The sequence below is a fragment of the Trachurus trachurus genome, assembly GCF_905171665.1.
Source record: "Trachurus trachurus genome assembly, chromosome: 1".
Classification (NCBI taxonomy): Eukaryota; Metazoa; Chordata; class Actinopteri; order Carangiformes; family Carangidae; genus Trachurus; species Trachurus trachurus.
Genome location: NC_139891.1, coordinates 22,798,402 through 22,817,508, shown reverse-complemented (window position 1 = coordinate 22,817,508; position 19,107 = coordinate 22,798,402). Strand labels below are relative to the sequence as shown.

The following is a 19,107-nucleotide window of genomic DNA, read 5'->3' as shown; positions in this document are numbered from 1 at the left end:
TGCTCAATGGCTCTATCTCCAGTATATCTCCAGTCTGCTCAGTCTCATTCAGATGACGTTTCTCTTGATGTAACATCAGATGTTTGAGCCGGGAGGGGGCGTCTTTGATTTCCTGTTGGATCGATGCTGCTTTGATGAAATGATCCAGTGATCATGCAGGAACTGGGAGACAAGTCAGATGCTGCAAAAGGTGAGTGTGGAAGATAAAGGGGGTTAAACTTTAACGACACTTTAAAGAGGCTTTTATATCTTGCATCATTTGAAGCAGCATTTAGACCTGTGTGTTTAGACCTTTGTTTGGAAGTAAAAAGGTAATGCTTCATTCTAGTAGAGATTCAGGGGTGAGAACAGTTATTATTATGCCTGGTGTGTTTTCAACAGATGTTGATCCGTGGAGTAAATTCTCATCTCAGTCAATTTAGATAAAATATGCAGATAGTGTTATTCAACAACCAATATGGGTAAAATATGTAAACTGTATTAATTACATAAGTGGGAGTAATTACCTTATAGTTACCTTTAATTACCCTAGTCAAATACAGTATGTATTTTATATTAACATTCTTGAACTTGACTATTTCCAGTTTATTCCTCCTCCTCCTCCTCTACAAGGATTTGCTGTAATCAGTAACTGAACATTTCACTTTTATGACTGTTGTTCAGTATCGCAGGTTTGAAGCAAGACAAAGCAACATTGTGTAAAAGCAAATATACCATGTAGAGTAAACAGACTGGCCATTCAGTACAGTGACCTGATCACAACAACGTGTTGTGTTTTGTTGCAGTTTTAGTAAGTATTATCAGGATGGTGGCCCTGAGGGTTCACCACATACTGTACAGCTGTAGCTCAGTGGGTAATGACATTGACTATGGATTGGGAGGCTGAGGTTTGAACCCCAGTCTTGGCTAGTTTTTTGCAAATGCGAATTTGAACCTCAACCCTATTGAAGAAGAAAAAGAAGAAGTCTCACTTAGAGAGATGCAGACAGGCGGCCTTTGGCTGAGCCATGCTCATGGCCTTTTATTGAGAAAGCTGTCTGGCAGAGAAGACAAAAAACTCTTTGTAAGCATCCTTCCTCTGCTTTTACCCAGCTGGAACTACCTTATCATTCTTCGACGTACTGTAGCTGTAGCATCTATTTAACTTCATCGTAGCCATAACATAGACCATAATAATAGTTTGGCTGCAATGTTCAGAACTGCTCTGCAGAAAAGCGGAAAAGTCAAATTCATCGAACCTCAAAAAACTTGACTCTGTGGCTGATTTCCCATGATCCAATGGAGCAATATACTAAATGCTAAAAGCTCCCTGGGCAAGTACCAAGAAGCTCAATGTCACAAACGTAGTTTACAAGGTAGTATCAATCAATTTTTCTCTTTAACCCTGTCTCCCACCTCTACCTTACATACACCCTTGTTTACAAATTCAGTAACTCCCACGCATTGGACCGATCACACCATTGACCCGTGACCTTGATCGAATGAGCTGGCGCACTGTCAAGCCATGCAAGCTGGAACCGGTCTGTCGGATGTCAGGGGAGACCCAGTGTAACTGCTGGAGGGACAGGTTTCATTGTCTAAGTTCAATAGGCATTTAAAGGGTTTAAAGGTTAACATTGATACATAATTAGATTATACAGATGCCAGTGTGAAAAATAATTTTAGTTGTGAATTAAATACCTTGATGTGAGGTTAATGTTGTTTTGAAAGGCACCTGGTCTCATGACTGGGGCTTGTGGGATGCTGCACTGTGGGAAGGAGGAATGGAAAGTGGCATATTCTTTATATGAAGTATTTCTTTGTTACAGCTGCTTGCTGGATACTATTTCCTAGTAACACTTGGTGTATTAGAATAGGAACAGGAGTGCTATTTTTTATGTTATTTGATATTGGTAATAATATTTCTTGCTTTTCTTTGTTTACTCTACCACTTTTGGTTTAATTCAGCCATTAGTTTCAGACAGTGCTACTCTGTACCCTGTTCCCCTCTTTCAGTTCTCTAAAAACTCTTTTTTACTTTGTTGTCTTGAATAACCTCCGCATTATCAATTATACGCCATTTCTAACTGTTTTTTTTATGTTACCCTCCTCCCCTCACAAATGCAAGTCAAGTCCTAACACTGATATTCGTTTCTTTTGCTGTAGTAATTTGATGCATTAGTCGACATATGTGCATTTATGAAATAATTGCTTTTCTTCTGCACAGTTATGCTATGGTTGCTGTTTTCTTTTTTGTCTCTATGGTCATGAGTCAACACTAAAGCACACAATCGCTTTGCCCTTGACAGCTTCACATGGCCTCTCCTCCTCTTTATCTGCTGACCTTTGGCTCACTCATACAAGTTAAGGACGTGACTCTTCCTCTGTTTGAGTTTCAAGTAAAATCCAGCTGCGCCACCATCAGGAACATACGCTTTAAAAAGTATTTTGATATCAACACTGAAAGATAAATGTAAAGTGAAAGGGGTTGTTTGTAATTAATCTTATGCTTGTATTGATGAAACCAGAACCCAGAACGAAGCCACCTGGTTTCAGGCCAGTGAGCTCTGGATGATTGTGTGGGCCACGTCTAGGGGATTACACTAGTTGAATAATATTTAGCATTAGTAGGCTAAAACTCACTGTCAAATTTGCACCAGGGAGTCAAGAAAGAGTGATATACACATAATACTTGAGCTGTTGGAAAAAGATGCATTTTGAGTTTGTTTTGAAATTGAAACTTGCCCATAAGAAAAAGACCAAGACAAGGAAGCTCATAAACCAAGGAGCCACAAATCTCATTGTCTAATGTTAAAAGATACAGATTTAGTTGATTTGTCGGCTGCCTGTTAAAGCAATATGCCGATATCTGTGGTGTGTGCATGTATTACCACTTTATTATTATAATATATTCACATATTCGAATAAAAGCTAAACTCATGAAGATGCTGTTTGTAGATCTCAGACTGTGATTGAACCTTTCACGGAAAACAAGTAATTTTTATTTAATCTTGTATGTTGGGAGAGAAAGGTATATGTACACTACGTGATGTAACATCATGAGCAGGTGTTATGTACAGTTATAAACTACCAATATACAAGGCTATGATGAGTATCCTCCTCTGTAGGGACGTGTCCGTTTGAGCTTGAATGTGAGTTCACTTTTTCTGTGTTAGCAACGTTTCTATAAAGATTTGTGGTACAGGATGTTGAAGGATCAAAGGGAGGTGAATTTGTTACTTTCAGCCTTGCAGATGTTCACAACAGGGGGCTCATCTAATTTATTGATTAGTGGGTCTCTCACCAATACGTCAGGGGGAAGATACCAATTCCACACAAGTGCAGAGCCGAACACAATGCATTTACAATACACGTGCATTTAGATCGAAGTGAATGAACAACCAACACAGAGCCAGGTAAAAACATTGACACACACACACACACACACACACACACACACACACACACACACACACACACACACACACACACACACACACACACACACACACACACACACACACACACACAAAAACAACCCAAATCTAGTTGATGCAAAGTTCAAATTTTAATGTTTTCAGAGTGATGCCGGAATCAAATGTAGCCCAGCAACACATCACATGGCCCTGCTCAGCCAGTAAGACATGGTAGGTCATTTACATGACGAGACACCACTGTCTGGTTATTCGTAGGACACCGCAGGGCAAAAGCCTGTGAGGGGAAAAGAGCATTTCATGAATACACAACTTTATCAGAACTAAATAAAGGCAAGTACAAAATCTGACATCTGACAAATTATCTTGTTTTGAGAAAACGTATTTTACTACTTTACATAGTTGCTGCAACTGCTCCACAAATAAAAAGACAACATCCAGATTGTTTTGACAGCTTAAGTTAAAAGTTAAAAAGCGAGCACATGTAGATATACTGTAGGAAAATTCAAACCCTTACAGCCACATGACTTGTGACAGATCCTACCTTTCTCTGGCTCCATTACACGAGGTGACGGTAACTTCAGGCACTCTGCCTGCTTCAAGAACTCCTGCAGCTCAGCATCAGACACCTTTTCTCTTTTGCCTGTAGGACACAACAGGTGTTCAAATGGTAATAACTTTGTTGATCCCCTTACTTTTCTTCATCAACATGTGAACACTGTTATTTACATAGAGGTACATATGTGTCTAAGTGCAGTGTTACAGAGCTGCTTTTTAAAATATAATCTTATCAGAGTAAATTTGTGGACAGTCTGACTCACACCTGGGAAATATGATGATCAACAGGTTAAAATGCTCTTAAAGTATCAAAATTAAAAGAACTTGAATCTGTATTAAATAATTTTCCTTGAATGCTGTCAGATGTCCTGATCTGCCAGAGGATTTAGTTGACTTTATGTCTTTACTTGCATTAGAGCCATTTAATTCACTGAACTGGCAGAAAACAGAAACAAGTGACTGCATTTTTGTTCTTGTCTTTGGTCTTACTCATTTGCATGAGAACAGAGTAGGGGGTTCCCCTGGCGTTGATCTTCAAGAGGAGAACAAGGCAGTCAGGGCAGTTGGTCGGAAGACGGCTGGTGTCAACTACAGCTCGATCGCCTGGGGATTCAAACACACACACAGATACATCAACACATACTGTACATAAAGTGAGGTTGCAATGCTGAACATTAGTCAAAAATGTGTTTGCGCAGGTTTAGTCAGTCCACAACTGCACTGAAACTTCCATCATTACTACTCACTCATATGGAGGGTGCCATTTGTCAAGGTTGACCTCATTTTGGTTGGTGAGCATCGACCGCTCCTTTTTGCAAGTACAAAAAAAAAATATATAATAATTAGTAAATCTTCTGAACAAAACTTTGGCTCCAAAATGGCCTCAATTCAGTTGTTGTGGTTTGCAGCGAAATGTGAGCTCAAAGTACTTGATGCAATTCTTCAAACTTACATTTTCTGCATATGAATTTCATCAAGAACACCACTACCATTGACAGACGTCAGATTGGCCCAGACAGTCTCTAGAGAGTCCTTATGCCTCGCAAATTCCCTCTCATCTGAGGTTTGTGCGATGTATATCCATTTGCCCACCAGCTGCAACAGACCATGTCTCACTCAGTTACATAAGTGACTGATGGTCACAATAGATTTTTTTTTTTTAGAAAGTGAGAGTTAAAAGATAATCACAAGTGAGATGAGTGAGTCTTACCTCGTCTGTCCCTTGGATATAAACAGGTTGGATGAGACTTTCACAGTCTGTCGCAGGAGCTGAGTGTCCAACAGACAGAAGACTGAGCACGGCCACAGCGACATAAACGAACCCCATCATGGCTCTGCTGCTCTGAGTGTTTCCTCTTCAAGCTGCAACTGATGCACTGAAGATCAGCGGCTCTTTTATTATGGAGTCATCAGCTGTTTACATTAGTGTTGCAATCTGGTTCAAGGATGGACAAAGTCTGTGGTGGGTCAGTTGCCCAGTCATTTAAGTTCAGTAGCACCGGAATACAAATACTTAAGAATATTGCATATAGTCCATACTTTGAAAGATGTTACTGAGAAAATTTTAGTGGGGCACAAGTATAACTTTACAGAAAACTGAAAAATCAGGTTAGAGTTAACTCAGCATTGTATAACGGAATGTAAGCGCATTGCATGCAATGTAATTTGGGAAGGTGAGTTTGGCATCAAAGCTTTTACTACTTACTGGACACTTGGATACTAGTGGTGGATACTTATTGGACATTTTGAATCCAGTCTTTTTGAGAAAGAGAGAGAGGAAAATGACAAAGTTCTTAATGTCATGTGCGTTAACTTGAGTTGAGGAGGTAGGTGGTATCTGGGACACAAGACTTTTTACAAACAAGACTTTAATATTGCTGCTGCTGCTGCCTTTGTGTTTTTAATTGACCCCTGGAGATAAATAAAGTCTTTTGAAACTGAAAATTTAATTGAAACCCCCATAGAGTTGTGTTGGCCAAAGTTGTTTTTTGTTTTTTAAGTCTTGTATCCCAATTTCTGCCTCCTCAACTCAACCAAGTAGTCAACACACATTACACGAATTGCTCCACTGCACTTAGAGAACTTGTATCTTAATTGTGTTACAGCCTCTAACTGACATAATATACCATACAAATGTGCTTCCCTGAGGTGGGACCAGAGAATGAACACTGGAAATGAAGCAGAAGAGAGTGCAGACCAACAGTGTGATGGGATGTGTAAGTATACTGTTAATGTTTGACCTCCATACTCGTTTCTGAGAGTCACTGTCCCAAAGAACATGACGATATATTTACTCAACACATGAGACAAATATGTTGTGAAAGAAAGTTGAAAGTCTGCATTGGGTCGTTGTTGTTGGACAGGTTCATGTTTAGGTTAGATGAGGATGATGTGAGCCTTAATGTGTTTGATTGCTCAACATTGCCAGATGACGTGTTGCTGCATTGCACCAGAGCGAGGTTAAATTTTTTTTTGCTGCATCTTATTTTATTTATTTTATTTTGTTGTATTTGATGAAGTGTTGTTTATTTAAACCCTCTGCAGCAACACCATAGCAGTCTCATTAAAAATGACAGAAAAACGGGTGCTTGGTTGTTGAGTGGTTTGACAGCAAGTGCCATGTTGGCATATTTCATTTTCATTTCATTTCATTTCTCCTTTATTTATTCAGGGAAGGTCAATTGAGAGCGAGCTCTCTTTTTCAATGACGCCCTGATTACAAAAACACAATTATACAGTATACAAGGTCATGATTCACAATTACATACAGGTTGAAAAACATTCGATAATACGTTTTTAAAACTATCTAAGGAAATAAGATGATCCAGTTTCAGACAGTTTTGTAGATTATTCCACTTTTGGGGTGCATAAAACTGAAAGGCAGTCTTCCCCAATTCTGTCCTGATACTTGGAATTTGTAAAACCAAGGTGTCCTGTGAACGAGTGTATAAGTTACAGACTCTAAGTGAGATTAAGCTAGTAAGATAAACAGGTAAAATTTCAAGTAAGTCAATATGCCTGAAGTGCTGATCGCCAGTTTGACTTCCAACCGAGACGATCTTTAGCATGTCATTCCCCCAGTTTCTCAAAAGAAAAGAGAGAGAAAAAAAGACTGAAAACACATTTTTCTTTTCCCACTTTGCTACACACTTACATGTTTCCTCTCATCCTCAGTGACTGCGTTTACATGCACTTCAGTACCCCGATTTCAATCGGGTTTTTTAAGTACCCCGAATTTGTGTTTGCGCATGTAAACACCATTTCCCGATTCCAGAAATCGGGATAAGCTCATATCCCGATTTTGAGAAACCCGATTTTGCTGCCCGGAGAACTCCGAAAGAAATCAGGATACTGGAGCATGTAAACACAGTACCCCGATATCTGAAAGCTGCTCAGCCAGCTGACGTAACCGTTACCATAGATACGTTACGTAACAAAATGGCGGCGACAACAAGAGCGCATTCTGGAGCAACGAGGAGACTATTAAGTTTGTTTTGTTCGTTTTTTTCATGCGAGAAAGTAACTGTTTAGTCCCCCAATGTGCGGTCGGTTTATACAAATGACGGCTGTTTACAAGTTTGCTACGACGTTTTTGGGAGGAGTGAAGCTCCACCTGTGTGAGCTGTGACCGGGACATCACAGAGACAGCAGCCGGTCTGCAGAGCTGCTCTGCCTGCCAGACTACTCCGTCACCTCGGGAGAGAAGACGGTCGTTAATTAACTTACCCGTAGGTTTTTAGATGTTTACTGCCGGCTGGTTAAATTCTTTTTAGAAGATAAATGCTGGTTTCATTGATGAAATCTAACAATTGTGGCAGTTGCCTTAGTTTGTTTGAAGTAAAAGTGAAGCTTCATGTGTGTATTGGAGGAGCAGCGCTGCCTGGAGGCTCTGTCGCCTAACGTGTGTACAGAAATCACCACTTTTACATCAATAAATGCATGTTTTAAGATAAACCGATCAGTCTGCATTGAATTTACCTTTCTTTTATTAAGTTATATAACATGGCAGCATTTTTAATTTGTAAATTTTCGGACCTACATATTTCCTAGTAGTTGCGCTTCCTGTTGTAAATAATAAACATGAATTAAACACACACGCACGTAAGACGCAGTAATCAGAAACCGAGATACTGTATTTATCATGTATACAGGGATACTGAATAACCGGGTTTCTCTAACTTCATGTAAACACCATACCCCGAATTTGATCAATAATCGGGGTACTTAAAAAACCCGATTGAAATCGGGGTACTGAAGTGCATGTAAACGCAGTCACTGACACACTGGGTTGGGTGACAAATCCTTGATGCTGGTATGAGTGACATTAAAACCCAATAGCAAAGTGTTTTGCAATGGTAGCCTATATTTGTGATTACTCAGTTGAGAAACTGTGTTTTATAACCAGGTGGGGATGTTTGTTTAAAATGTAGACGTAGCCTACTTCACATTTCAACATCTGATAATAAAGTCATAGGTTAAAGAAGTCTAGCAACACTGATCTGCATGATCTGCCATCTGGCCCACTTCTATGAACTGAGCTAGAAAGGTGATAGCTACTCCAGCAGCAAAAAAAAAAAAAAAAAAATCATTGTCACCTCACAGTAAATACTCTCACAACATCCAGCCGTGACTCATTATCATCTTCGAGCCGGATAAGCCTGACTGGGGCCGATCCTAAACCACTTTGGCTTTAAAAGCTCCTGATTAGTGAACTTTATTAATCTCTGTTTTAGTAAACATTATTTAAGTACCACAGCATACTTAGACAAACAGTCGGCCTACATGCTGTGCAGCAGGCCACATCTAACAGTGTCCGTTGAAATATCTGACAGGAATAATATAAGCTTTATTTCAGACACAGGTCCATATCACAAATCATACTGTGTGTCATATCATAAATAGTAAAAAAAAAAAAAAAAAAGAAAGTACAAAAATACAAGAAAAGTGTGCATTTTATAAAATATACAGGCTATTGCACCGATGCCACCTTTGCCTAGAAGTGAATTGGTAGCAGCTTTTCAATGGGCTTACTAGGGCCTTAATTATGTGATTCTCTGATTTGTCTAGGCGACACATAAAACTAAACATCAACTGTCTTAAGAGTGCCTCACAAGTTGGCACTGTCCATTAGACACAAACAAATGACTGGCACTATGCCACCTAGGGACACAGAGCAGTAACCCCATTGCATCATTGTATGCTACCTTGAGCCGCTGCATGCTCTTTTGCTTATAATTGGACCACAATTGGGCAGTGTATAAAGGTGTTATGTAAGTTCTGAACAGAGAACACATAGAAAACTTCCTACTAAGCATGTTAGCTTGAGAGTAGATTTCACAGCGCTGTCGATAAAGGTCTCTGTCATCCGTCCAGTCATTAGATATGACATGACCTAAGTATTTAATTTCCTCACACACAGCAAGGGGACTGTCTGCCAAGGAAAAGTTGATTTCCTGTCCCCAGCACTTCTAACTATCATTATGTGGCTTTTCTTAGCGTTGTAGTAGCCTACTTTATGTCATGATCAAGGCCATACTGGGAGGAACACACCTTCAACATCTGCTGCAGTCCAGCACTATATGGGCAGAGAGCAGAGAATCACTAATTGCTCACAAATTAGCATCTTAGTCCCTAATTAAAAACACTGTGTAGTGGATGGTTTTCAAAGAGCAGTGCCATTTTCAGCTTTGACCTTATTCTCTTCTACAGAATGACGTTGAGTGAGTCAGGGGTCAGGCCAATAACTGGTCCAGCTTTCTTGATGAACTCATTGTTATCATCATCCACAGATAAGCTGCCTCCAACAAAGTAAAGCATAAAGCACAGTAGCCAAAACACCTTGATAAAAGACTTGTGCTAATGACAATGGATCAGTTTACTCTTGACTGAGACTTGGGACCGCATTGTTTTCTCTCCAGTTTAGTTTTATTCACACCTTCAGTCTAGCCTACTGATTGTTAATCGGCACAGGGGAGATCTTCTCTTTTTTGTTCTCATATGAAGGAGCTGTCACCTACCTGTGTGCATTTTTGTGAGTGTGAGTGTGTGTGTGTGTGTGAGTCAGAGGAGTCCCTAATCAATAGTAGCCTATGCAGAGAGATAGGTCAGTGGGTAAAACCATTGACTCTGGATTCGGAGGGGTCTGGATGGAGAAACTTTCTTGGAGCAGCTGGTTGTCCTGTGAATGAATATAAACGTTTTGCTCTATGTGTTCTATGAAGTAGGCTAAGTCTTAACACTATCCTATTGCAATAACTTACTTTTACTAAAGTAGGTAAATGGTAGGCTATGGATACTTCCTCCTCTGTTCTTGTATTAGGCCTACATAGCATTTGTATTAATATTGTAGCCTAGCCTATTACATATTAGCCTACATTTTTTTTTTTTTTTTTTTTTACAAAGGGGTGAAACTGAGTGGAGTTTGTGTATATTACTTTTTGTATTTTGTATTTTTCACACAGTTTAATGATTCAGACCTGTGTTGTCATCGATTACTTAGCCTATTAATCTATCATGTAGGCTATCATAAACTGGAGACAAGACCGCAACTCTGTCCAGAGCGTCGCTACTTTTTTTTTTTTTTTTTTAATTTCCCGTCTCCTTGGTAACAGTAACCATAGTTGTTACATTCCACTTCCGGTACTAGGATTTCAGAATAAGGGCATACATGCGACATAAAACATCACACACACTCTCTTCTTTTTTTCTCTTCTCTTTTTTTTTTTTTTTTTTTAAATGTATTTATTTAATGTGCACACCAAAGAAACCAAAACAAAATCATAACCCCCCTCCTCAAAAAAAAAAAAAAAAAAAAAAAAAAATTATATAGCCTACCGGTACATCTGTTTGTTGAAATGAAAAGAAAAATAGGGGTCATCATTTCAAATAATTATAATAATAATCATATTGAGGTTTTTACTGATTTATAGATGTCTAATGGTTTTTATAGCTTTTCTGTTTTTCATAATGATTGAATGTATGGCGGAATTCTATTTTGAAATATCAATTTTCATTCGGGAGCTGTGTCACAAACAAGATGTTTTTTTTTCTCCATCAAACCATTGATGATGAAAAAACAAGGATTTGTTCTTGTATCTAATATTTTGGTTATTGTTGTTGTTGCCCTTTAAATGATTCCTCCTCTGACTGCTGATCAGCCACGTAGCGCCACGTTTGCGCGCCTGCGCAGAGCAGACACGGTTGAGTTCCGGGGTCGATCAGTCAGTCGGTGTACACAGTGTCACACACACACACACACACACACACAATTATCATTGTGTACACGTTTCCTCTCTCTCTTTCTCTCTTGTCTTTTAAAAAAATATATATACACGGACCACGTAGAGGGGAGTCTGACGGTTTCTTCAGAGGGAGCGACGTCAGTGAAGATGAACTTCATCCGCGGAGTGATCGGAGGGCAGGTCCCGGGGCCGATGCCGTCCGGAGCGGAGACGGTAGGAGACCAGCCCGGCTAGCTGCTGCTGCTGCTGCTGCTGCTGCTGCTAGCTGCTGCTAGCTGCGGCGGCTAGCTGCGGTTTCACCTCCCTGTGTGACACAAACTGAGGCTGACCAAGGGGAAATGTGTTTTATACTGGGAGATAATGACTTTTTTTTCCAACAAAACAAAAGAGAAAAAGAAACATATAGATTGATAAAGACACAGGGCCCTGCCTTTTAATGAGTGACAACAGCGAGCTAGCTAACAGTCAGAGGGCTAATTAGCTAACGTAGCAGATCTGTCAGTCCGCAGCTGTGGTGGGTCTGTCTGTCTATCTGTCTATCCGTGACATATCTACCGTGTTTTACGTGCATGAATGAAATAAAACACACAGTAATGAGTATCCGCCTGCAGCCACTCACTCAGTATCTGTCTGCAATACTTTGAAGAAAACATATATATTGACACCCACCATGATAGGAAAAGGAAATCATGATTTTGATAGCACACAGACCGTCATTGCAGCTATCTATTATTTGCAATACGTATTATTCTTCTCTTCTCGTCAGAAAATTCTCATTACCATATTCATCACCCAATTATATCTAAATTACAGCGTTATAAAGTAAACACAAGCTGAAAACCCTCACCTGGTATAAATCCTATGGAACCACCAATTACTATAATAACAAAACACAAAAAAAGTGAAACATACAAGTGTTTGTCAGCAGGACTTTGCAGCCATTACAGGAGGGTCAGAGACACACAATCACATCTTTGTGTGTAGACATTCCTGTTTTGGCTGTTTAGAGGTGCAACTTGTCCTTCCTGCAGACTGTGCTACACATTCCTCATCACCAAAACCTGTGTGTTTTAATTTCTGTGTCATTGCTTTCTTGAAAAACTCCAGCAGCAGTTGTAGTGCAAACACAAACTAACATGTCTCAGCTTGTGGCCTTCTGTTGTGTCATTGTCTAATGAGTCCACTGTGTACCCATGCACATTGGTCTGACTTTGTCATTAGATTATTTCAGACTTGTTTTTCTCTTATATAATACAACAAAATACAATAGTTTTTTCTGCTTCTGGTTGGTTAATCAAACCTCAACCCCTTGTGAAGATCCTTACGCTCTAAGCATTGCCTATTCCACACTTTCAGACAATATCATGTCCATCCTGATTCGCAAAATCTCTCCCTCTGCATGAAGACATACACATACTGGGTATACATACAAATTAGGTGGAGATGTAATTGTAAACAAAAAAGAGTAATGATGAATCCTGTGTTGTTGACAGATCCAGAAGTTGTGTGACAGGGTGGCCTCCTCAACCCTCCTAGAAGATCGCAGAGATGCTGTCCGGGCCCTCAAGTCCCTCTCTAAGGTAAAGTGTCAGGAGCAGGTTAATGGGATAAGGTGACTCACTCTGCAGTTTATTAGGCACACCCACTATTACTGTATTTGATTTCATTCATGATTATTTTTTAACCCTCCTGTTGTCCTTCTGGGTCAAATTGACCCAATCTGTTGACTTCCTCCATCCTTCCTTCTTTCCTTCCTTTCCACAATCCTTTTTCCCTAGCTTCTTTCCTTCCTTCCTTCCTTCCTTCCTTCCTTCCTTCCCTTCGTCCTTCTTCTTCCTTCCTCTTTTGATCCAGTTGACCTGGTCTGTTCCCTCCCTCCCTCCATCTTTCTTTCCTTCCCTTTTCCCTTCCTTCTTTCCACAATCCTTTACGTCCCTCCTTTCCTTCCCTTCCTTCCCTTCACCTTCTTTTTTGACCCAATCTGTTCCCTCCCTCCATCTATCTTTCCTTCCTTTTTCCCTTCCTTCTTTCCTCCCATCGTCCCCTTTGTCCTTCCTTCCTTCCTTCCCTCCTTCTTTCCCTTCGTCCTTCCTGCCTTCCTTCCTTCTTTCTTTCCCTTCGTCCCTCCTTCTTTCTTTTCCTTCCTTCCTTCCTTCCTTCCTTCCTTCCTTCCTTCCTTCCTTCCTTCCTTCCTTCCTTTCTTCCTTCCTTCCTTCCTTCCTTCCTTCTATCCCTTTATCCTTCCTTCTTTCCCTTTGTCCTTCCTTCCTTCCTTCCTTCCTTCCTTCCTTCCTTCCTTCCTTCCTTCCTTCCTTCCTTCCTTCCTTCCTTCCTTCCTTCCTTCCTTCCTTCCTAACTTCCCTCCTTCCTTGACCCGGGAGGACAGCAGGAGGGTTAAATCGGGGTGTACATAATAAACTGTAAAATGAGTGAATGTCAAGCAGTTGGTATCAACTGTATCAACCTTTTTTATTTCACAAGCAGTTGTCACAATGGGTAAATCAGCAGTAGAGTGTGATTCCTGTTGCCCTGTGTTGTATTGTCCTATAAATTAACGGGGACATTTGTTTCCAATGTTTCCTCCTCTGTTACATTGTCTTTTATGTAACATCACAGCCACCAGCATCGGGGGTCATTTCTTACCTCTAAGTTCTGTTCACTTTCAGTTTTTCACTGGCCGCCCCATCAACCATGAGTAATGAGTTTATCAGGCATGAATAAGGGGTTTAGGAGGCACAGGGTTGCACATTAATAGGCAAGGGTGTCAGCGCTGGTCAGGAAAACAGATAGATGTGCAGACTTCCTGTATGTAAAAAAAGAAAAGAAAGTTCACCATTGTCATTTTTCTCTGTCTGCATCTTTCTAATCTGGTGCAACATGATGAACTGTCCAGATCTCTCAGATCACAGAAGTAGAATACAATGTTCATTCAACACACAAGGAGCAAACTAAAAAGAAAAACAATCTTTTAGGTTAAAACGTGAAGGCATTCTGATATCTTGATGTTTCATTCATATCATGCACTGTTTTATTTTTAACTGTCTTATAATGATTAGATTATTTCTGCAAGACACTATACATATGGATTTGCCCTGCTGTTATCTGTTGTAGAAATATCGCATGGAGGTTGGCACACAGGCCATGGATCACTTGATTAACATCCTTCAAACTGACAGGTATGTTCGTGTAATCCTTGTGCATTTGTTCAGTGTGACATCTGTCACGCTGAGAGCTTTGCACCTGTTAAATATATAAAGTTATGTGTAGTAGGTCGTGTGTTTATTTTCCAACTCCATACTTATGTTTTAGGTCGGACTCTGAAATCCTCGGCTACGCTCTGGACACATTATATAACATCATCTGCAACGATGAGGAGGAAGAACAAGGTATTTAACCCTGTCCCGTGATTGTTACAAATTATGAAATTTACCTTTTTCTATTGAATTAATTAATTAATTAATGATGGACGCTTAATTAATTAATTAATTAATTAAGCATCCACCATAATTGTCTTGACTGACTGAGCATTCTTCTGTTTGCATGTGTAAAATGAGTTCACTTTATGTGAACTGGACTTCAGTCAATTTGCATTCCCCTCTTCTACACACTGATAATGAGTGCTTCATGTAAAGGTTCTCGTTTCTCTTTTCTCTTCCATGTTTTAACCCTACAGATGAATCAGAAGGTAAAACTCTTTGCCTGTGCATGATGCCACACCCCTTCTATCCCCCCACCCTCCCACAGCCCCATACCTAACAACCAGCAAGCAACAGTCACACATATCATAGGTTGTTTTTGGTTGGGATGTGGAGAAGGAACACATTAATAGTCTTAATTCTTTTCTATTCACTTTTTCATTCCTCCTGTTTGGAAAAAGACATCTGGCTGTGTTTTAGTTGTTGTCATTGGCTTGTTTTCATTGAGAATCAGGCAGCTTGTTTTCTACACTTCTTCACAGTGGTTGAATGAATTCTAGCTTCTGGGTGCAGCTTTAAACTTCCTCTCCCCCCGCCCCGCCCCTCCCATGCCCTCACAGACGCAGTAACCCCTCTCCCTGTCTCAGGGAAGCATAAGAATGTGTCCGTGCCTGGTCAGTACTGAAGCGTAGCCGTTTGTGCAGTAGTAAGAGTTCGACTAGAAAACTAACTAAACTAAAAATCAGTGGTGAAGTGACATGAAGGTGTTTGGGTGGTAACAGGAACGCTTCACTAATACCGTCACATGCTCCAGCTTCTATCTGCTAATAAATTGTTTCTTTTTGGTATTTTCTCACACTTTAATACCTGGTTAGTTTTTGCACTGTTGTTGTGGTGAAAATGAAAATTATTGAGGTTTTTTTTGGTGTGTGTGTGTTTTAGTTAGTAGAGATGTTGCCAAATGTAAAACAAAAAAAGCATATTTCTTCATCCCCTCTAACAGTGCAGATAGTTTGTTCCATTTTTGCACAGTTTCACTGGAATATATATTTACAGGAACAGATGTTGAGATTCTTGGAAGAAATTACATAAACAGATATATTTGACTCCATTTTACTTTTTTTTGTGAACATGTCAACAGACAGATGCTTTTTTTTGCACATGTAGCACACACAAAACAACATTATGATTGAATTTGAGCAGTTTTTTGTCCATCTGTTAATCCCCATTGAGTGAAAGAAGAAATCTAACACTCAGTTTGAACAAGGATTAGCATCACCATTTTAGCACAAAATTGAAATTACTGGAAAACCAGTGAGTTCATGGATGAACAATAAAGTAATCTCAGCTGTACTGGAGAGGAGGAAGTGAAAAATGACCCACATTCATGTCCTGGATACGATTAAACTGACCAGCTCAGGTAATGTTACAATCACCCCAGGAGGATAAACTCTGCCTGAATTTGACTTTTTTTTAGAAATGGATGTATCAAAACATACGTGGGTCAACACATCTGAAACTATCTGCACGGTTTGATCGTACCAGAGGTGAATGAGAAAATATGTTGTTTTGTAGTTTTTTGTAACCGTCCCTTAGGGAGGAAATACTCTCGCCATACTTAAGCTCTCAGTTAACGACGCATTAAATGTTTATTCTTGTGTAGTAACCTCACTGAGATCTGTTCAACCTGTCATCCAGCTGTTCCCTCCCTCATCTGTGTTTTCCCCCCCAGTAGGCATGTTCACCAGTATCACCCTGAGCATGTGCACATTTATTGGGGAGATTCACATATTTGTTGTAGCTTCATTGTCGAACAGCAGAAAATGAACCGCTGATTTCGCACAAGGAACGACAAGGGAGAAGTTTCAGATCCAGTAGTGAGTGGCCGCTGTGTAACTCAGGCTGATTGCTATGAACAACCCAGCTGGTTTCCCCTCACCAGAGCGACGCCTCCTTCTGCAAGTGTGTCTGATTTCAGCTCTCCACCTCCTTTTGCAGACGAGAACGCCCAGAAGCAGGCGGACGACCTGGGGGCCGAGTTTACAGACAAGTTCATCGAGGACCCGGAGCATGTGACCCTTCTACTCACTTTGTTGGAGGTATTGAACTGTTTCTGCTCCCGTGGCAGCCGGAGGACGTCTGTGTGAAAACATAATGTCTGAACTAGGGCTGGGTATTGCCAGGGACCTCACGATACGATACGCATCACGATACTTGAGTCACGATACGATACGATATTGCGATATCCAAATTTTGCGATATATTGCGATATTCTACATAGTTCACTGAAAAATGTAAAAGGCATTATGCATCTTAAAATCAGAGTTGTATGTACATCAGATGATAGTGATAATTTATGGGACAAACTGAGTCAAAACAATGTAATTCAAATTATCCATGCCATTTTATACAAGTGCAAGTTACAACAACATATTTGCATGTACAACACACTGTCTGAGGTAGCAGTACAGTGACACCTCGCGGACTGGATTTACGTCTGAAACATGATTTATTATTTGAAAAAAAAAATATTGATATTTAAATATTGAATATCGATATCATATCGCGGTATAAAGTATCGCGATATATTGCCATATCGATATTTTTGCCCACCCCTAGTCTGAACAGCTGCCCAATGAGTGTTGTTGTTGTTGTTGTTGTTGTGATTGTAGGAGTTTGACTTCCATGTGCGTTGGCCTGCGGTGAAGCTGTTGACTGTTCTCCTCAAGAACCAGGGCGTCCAGCTCCAGGCCGTCATTCTGGTCAGCCCCATGGGTGAGTTCATCCACCTCCAGTTATTTATGCTGCTGACATTTTGTCTTTTTCTTGAGTTCTTTTCTTGACACTACAAATATTTTTCTCCCTCCACAGGTGTTTCCAGATTGATGGACCTATTGGCAGACTCCAGAGAAGTAATTCGCAATGATGTGAGTGAATCTCTCTTTAACATATGAAAGCCTCTTGAATTAAGGTGGAATTGACCGTATTCACAGCTTCGCCATCTTTGCTTACGTCGTCACTCGGGGGTGGGAAGATTCAACGCCGTCACATAACGTTACCATTAACGTTAGCAGTTGCAGCTAATGCTGGCTAACTTAATTCAAATCAATTGAACCCAAATGTTGTTTTACTTTGAAATATGGCCCGACAACCCATGCCTTCCTTAAAGCAGAAGTAAGCGATCCGGTCGTTTTGGCTAACTTCTTGTCAGCCGATGGAGTCAGCAGTCCCCACCCTCGTCCCTACGTCACCACATCCCTTGGCTGCACACACAGAGAGGACCGCCCCTTTATGCCGTTCTCTCTCCTCATTGGATAAAGGTTGTAGGATACAAGGAAAGTTTTCTCCTCGGCTTACAGCAGAACAGAGTGACTGACAGACCCGTGTTTCAGACCAAACACTCTATATAAGTGATTGCTGTCGGAAGATATAATTATTTAAGACTTATATTAACACAAAACTTACTTCTGCTTTAAATCTGTATCGACCAGGAAGTGATGAGAGGAAAGCAGTTTATCAGACTCCCGACGTTTGTACGGCTTGCAGCCAGGGAGTTATATGGTTTGTTTACCCACCCCGAGTGACGATGTAAGGAAAGATGGCGACACTGTGAATATGGTCAATTGATGTCTGTGCATCATGACTGTTAAATATAAATGTATAATACCACAACAGCCAAACTTGCAGGAGTTGTGTGAAACCCTGTGCTCTGCTTTTCAACAGGGCTTGCTGTTGCTTCAGCAGCTGACTAAAGGAAATGCTGCCATTCAGAAAATAGTGGCGTTTGAGAACGCATTCGAGCGTCTCCTAGACATCATCACAGAAGAAGGCAGCAGCGACGGAGGTGGGAGTAGAAGTCGACCTACAATCTTCAGTCTAGGATGAAATGTTAAGATTGTTGTAGAGATGTAAACCCTGACCTGTATGGCCGTCCTCCCCGTGTGCAGGTATCGTGGTGGAGGACTGTTTGCTGCTGCTGCTCAACCTGCTGAAAAACAACAGCTCCAACCAGAACTTCTTCAAGGAGGGCTCCTACATCCAGAGAATGAAGCCCTGGTTTGAGGTCGGCGACGACAACTCTGGCTGGTCTGCGCAGAAGGTCACCAACCTCCACCTCATGCTGCAGGTGATTTACAACAGTCATCATGTCGTCGCCTTGTTGCTCATATCTCCACGTTATCAGTTCAACATCCTGATCAGGCAGTTTTTTTCTGTTCCTTCCTGTCACCAGCTGGTGCGAGTCATGGTTTCTCCAGTGAACTCTCCAGGAGCCACATCCAGCTGCCAGAAGTCCATGTACCAGTGTGGTCTCCTGCAGCAGCTGTGCACCATCCTCATGGCCACTGGCGTGCCTGCTGACATCCTCACTGAGGTAAAAACCAACAACAATAAACCCAAGTCACGCCAGTATGACCATCTTTTATATAATGCTAAGTTTCATGTCCCTTTTGTATACAATATGTGTTTGGCGTATAGGCG

General features: G+C 40.7%; 2 protein-coding genes across 3 annotated transcripts in view; one reads left to right on the top strand and one right to left on the bottom strand.

Moving 5' to 3' along the window:
• Positions 1-3,534: 3,534 nt before the first annotated feature.
• LOC310988175 (uncharacterized protein) lies at positions 3,535-5,351 on the bottom strand. The gene is made up of 6 exons (XM_083974687.1): positions 5,182-5,351; positions 4,924-5,066; positions 4,718-4,779; positions 4,461-4,574; positions 3,958-4,056; positions 3,535-3,690 (listed from the first exon to the last, which is right to left on the bottom strand). Exons 1-6 carry the CDS (start codon positions 5,299-5,301, stop codon positions 3,662-3,664), a joined length of 567 nt encoding a protein of 188 aa, XP_083830813.1. The 5' UTR covers positions 5,302-5,351; the 3' UTR covers positions 3,535-3,661.
• A 754-nt stretch (positions 5,352-6,105) lies between these two features.
• The window catches only part of uso1 (USO1 vesicle transport factor), a 28,684-nt gene continuing 15,682 nt past the window's right edge, over positions 6,106-19,107 (top strand). Inside the window, exons 1-12 of one of the 2 annotated variants that reach the window (XM_083982005.1) lie at positions 6,106-6,187; positions 11,316-11,425; positions 12,706-12,792; positions 14,324-14,388; positions 14,522-14,598; positions 14,886-14,897; positions 16,627-16,727; positions 17,301-17,403; positions 17,500-17,555; positions 18,352-18,472; positions 18,576-18,754; positions 18,860-19,000. In XM_083982005.1, the coding sequence (XP_083838131.1) occupies positions 11,360-11,425; positions 12,706-12,792; positions 14,324-14,388; positions 14,522-14,598; positions 14,886-14,897; positions 16,627-16,727; positions 17,301-17,403; positions 17,500-17,555; positions 18,352-18,472; positions 18,576-18,754; positions 18,860-19,000 (1,008 nt within the window). In that variant the 5' untranslated portion in view covers positions 6,106-6,187; positions 11,316-11,359. Of the gene's footprint in view, positions 6,188-11,041; positions 11,426-12,705; positions 12,793-14,323; positions 14,389-14,521; positions 14,599-14,885; positions 14,898-16,626; positions 16,728-17,300; positions 17,404-17,499; positions 17,556-18,351; positions 18,473-18,575; positions 18,755-18,859; positions 19,001-19,107 lie in introns of those variants that run through there. The other variant, XM_083982004.1, reaches the window with a different exon arrangement.

Bases quoted from the DNA above. Each gene is read 5' to 3' on its own strand.
- LOC310988175 (XM_083974687.1), bottom strand. From the start codon at position 5,301: ATGATGGGGTTCGTTTATGTCGCTGTGGCCGTGCTCAGTCTTCTGTCT. The intron at 5,067-5,181 runs GTAAGACTCACT...GGTCTGTTGCAG, and splicing joins ATATCCAAGGGACAGACGAG to CTGGTGGGCAAATGGATATA. The intron at 4,575-4,717 runs GTGAGTAGTAAT...TTGAATCCCCAG, and splicing joins AAATGGCACCCTCCATATGA to GCGATCGAGCTGTAGTTGAC.